General features: G+C 42.3%; 1 protein-coding gene across 1 annotated transcript; it reads left to right on the top strand.

Moving 5' to 3' along the window:
* The first annotated feature begins 579 nt into the window (after positions 1-579).
* LOC103122834 (olfactory receptor 52R1-like) lies at positions 580-1533 on the top strand. The gene has a single exon (XM_007533454.2). The coding sequence runs from the start codon at positions 589-591 to the stop codon at positions 1531-1533; it is 945 nt and encodes a 314-aa protein (XP_007533516.1). The 5' UTR covers positions 580-588.
* The last annotated feature ends 759 nt before the right edge of the window (positions 1534-2292 follow it).

The raw sequence follows: 2292 nt of genomic DNA on the forward strand, positions 1-2292 counted from the left end.
TCTTATGTGTGAAGGGATTAAGCGTAAGAGTGCTTTACTAAAACTGCCTGTAGGATCTTAAGTTAAAATGGTGTTTGACATATAGCTCAAAATCAGGACATTTTAATATACAGCTAATGATCTGAAGAGTCTGTTACTACTAAGTGTTGACACTTGTTATTTTATTAAGCAATTATTATTATAGAGTTCTGTTCTGAGTCAGATACAGAGGTCCATGAGACAGTGCCCCATTCAGAGTTGTTTTCATCGAAATGTGTGATTCAGGTCAATTAAACATTTGTAGTCAGGAATCTCATGTAGGAGGACAATGATTTAGCAACCTGTGTCTTTATGTTTTATTCCAATTAAACCTTATTATTGGGGGTCTGATTCTATTTCCAATGTCATAAAATTGAATAAACAGAAGACATTTGTTGTGAATTTTTATTTATTAAAACACTGAAAATGATTCTGGTATTCTAATAAAAAGCCAGTAGCCCTACTTCCCATAGGGTGATTTAAAAGTACAAATAATAATCATATTTTATTTGACTATCACCTCCAGAAAGTGGATTACCTCTTCAATGGAGACAAATTAAACACCCAGCAATGTTGGCTTTCAGGAATGGCTCCTCTCACCCCATGTACTTCATCCTGCTTGGAATCCCAGGACTTGAGAATTCCCAGTTCTGGATTGCTTTTCTCTTCTGTGCCATGTATATTGTGGCTGTCGTTGGCAACATCACTGTCATTCACATAATCCGGATTGACCACAGCCTGCATGAACCCATGTACCTCTTTCTGGCCATGCTGGCTGTCTCTGACCTGGTCCTCTCTTCTTCCACACAACCCAAAATGCTGGCCATATTCTGGTTCCATGCTCAGGAGATTGAATACCATGCCTGCCTCCTCCAGGTGTTCTTCATCCATGCCTTCTCTTCTGTGGAGTCTGGGGTGCTCATGGCTATGGCCTTGGACCGCTATGTGGCCATCTGCTTCCCACTGCACCACTCCAGCATCCTGACGCTATCTGTAGTGGGCAAACTGGGGGCCTTTGTGATGTTGCGAGGGTTGCTGTGGGTGAGCCCCTTCTGCTTCATGATCTCCAGAATGCCCTTCTGTTCCAACCACATCATCCCCCAGTCCTACTGTGAGCACATGGCTGTGCTGAAGCTGGTGTGTGCTGACACCAGAGTCAACCGTGCATATGGGCTCTTTGTGGCCTTCTCGGTGGTGGGCTTTGATATCACAGTCATCAGTGTATCTTATGTGATGATTCTGAGGACTGTGCTGGGGTTGCCTTCTGGTGAAGCCAGGCTCAAGGCTTTTGGCACATGTGCATCTCACATCTGTGTCATCTTGGCTCTCTATATTCCAGCTCTGTTTACTTTCCTCACCCACCGCTTTGGGCATCAGGTGCCCAGGGTGGTCCACATCATGTTTGCAAATATCTATCTTCTGGTACCTCCCATGCTCAACCCCATCATCTATGGAGTGAAAACAAAACAAATAAGGGAAAGAGTTCTTCAGGGATTTTGTGGCACAGCCCCCTGAGCTAATGGACTGATTGTCACTGTCATTCTATTTGCCTCAGGTATGTGAGGACATAAATGAAAAATTTCTAGCCCTCCACATCTCATCAGAAAGACCTCCCCATGCAATAAACACAATTGTCTGGAGATCTGGAGTCAGAAGACTCCTTGAGATGGAATTAATAACAGACACTGATGTGGTTTCTGCTCACCATCACAGGAAACAGAGTATATTTCCTTTCAAAGGAGAAATGATTTGAAAAGGATGATGTCTTCCACTGACCAGAAAGATGAAAATATGTTTATACTGCCCATATTAGTGTAATTTCTGTGCCATTTTAAAGTGGTGTTTACAAATTTCTCTGATTTTTCTTCTTTTATATTATCTTTTTAATAATTACTTTAAATCATTATATATACACACAAATTGTCTTCTTTTTTATTTATGTATAAAAGAAAGATTCACAAAGTCATAATATAAGAGGGGTACAACTCCACACAATTCCCAGCACCAGAACTCCTTATCCTATCCCCACCCCTGATAGCTTACCTATTCTTTAACCCTCTGGAGTATGGTCCCAAGGTCATTGTCGGATGCAAAAGGTGGTAGGTCAGGCTTGTTTAATTAATTCCCATTTAACATGGGCTTTGACAGGTCGATCAGTGTTCCCAGCCTGCCACTTTCTTTCACTAGTATGGTGGGACTCTGGGGAAGTGGAGCTCCAGGACACACTGGTGGGGTTGTCTGTCCATGGATTTCTGGTCAGCATCCTGCTAGTAT

Source organism: Erinaceus europaeus, chromosome 17 (assembly GCF_950295315.1).
Source record: "Erinaceus europaeus chromosome 17, mEriEur2.1, whole genome shotgun sequence".
Classification (NCBI taxonomy): domain Eukaryota; kingdom Metazoa; phylum Chordata; class Mammalia; order Eulipotyphla; family Erinaceidae; genus Erinaceus; species Erinaceus europaeus.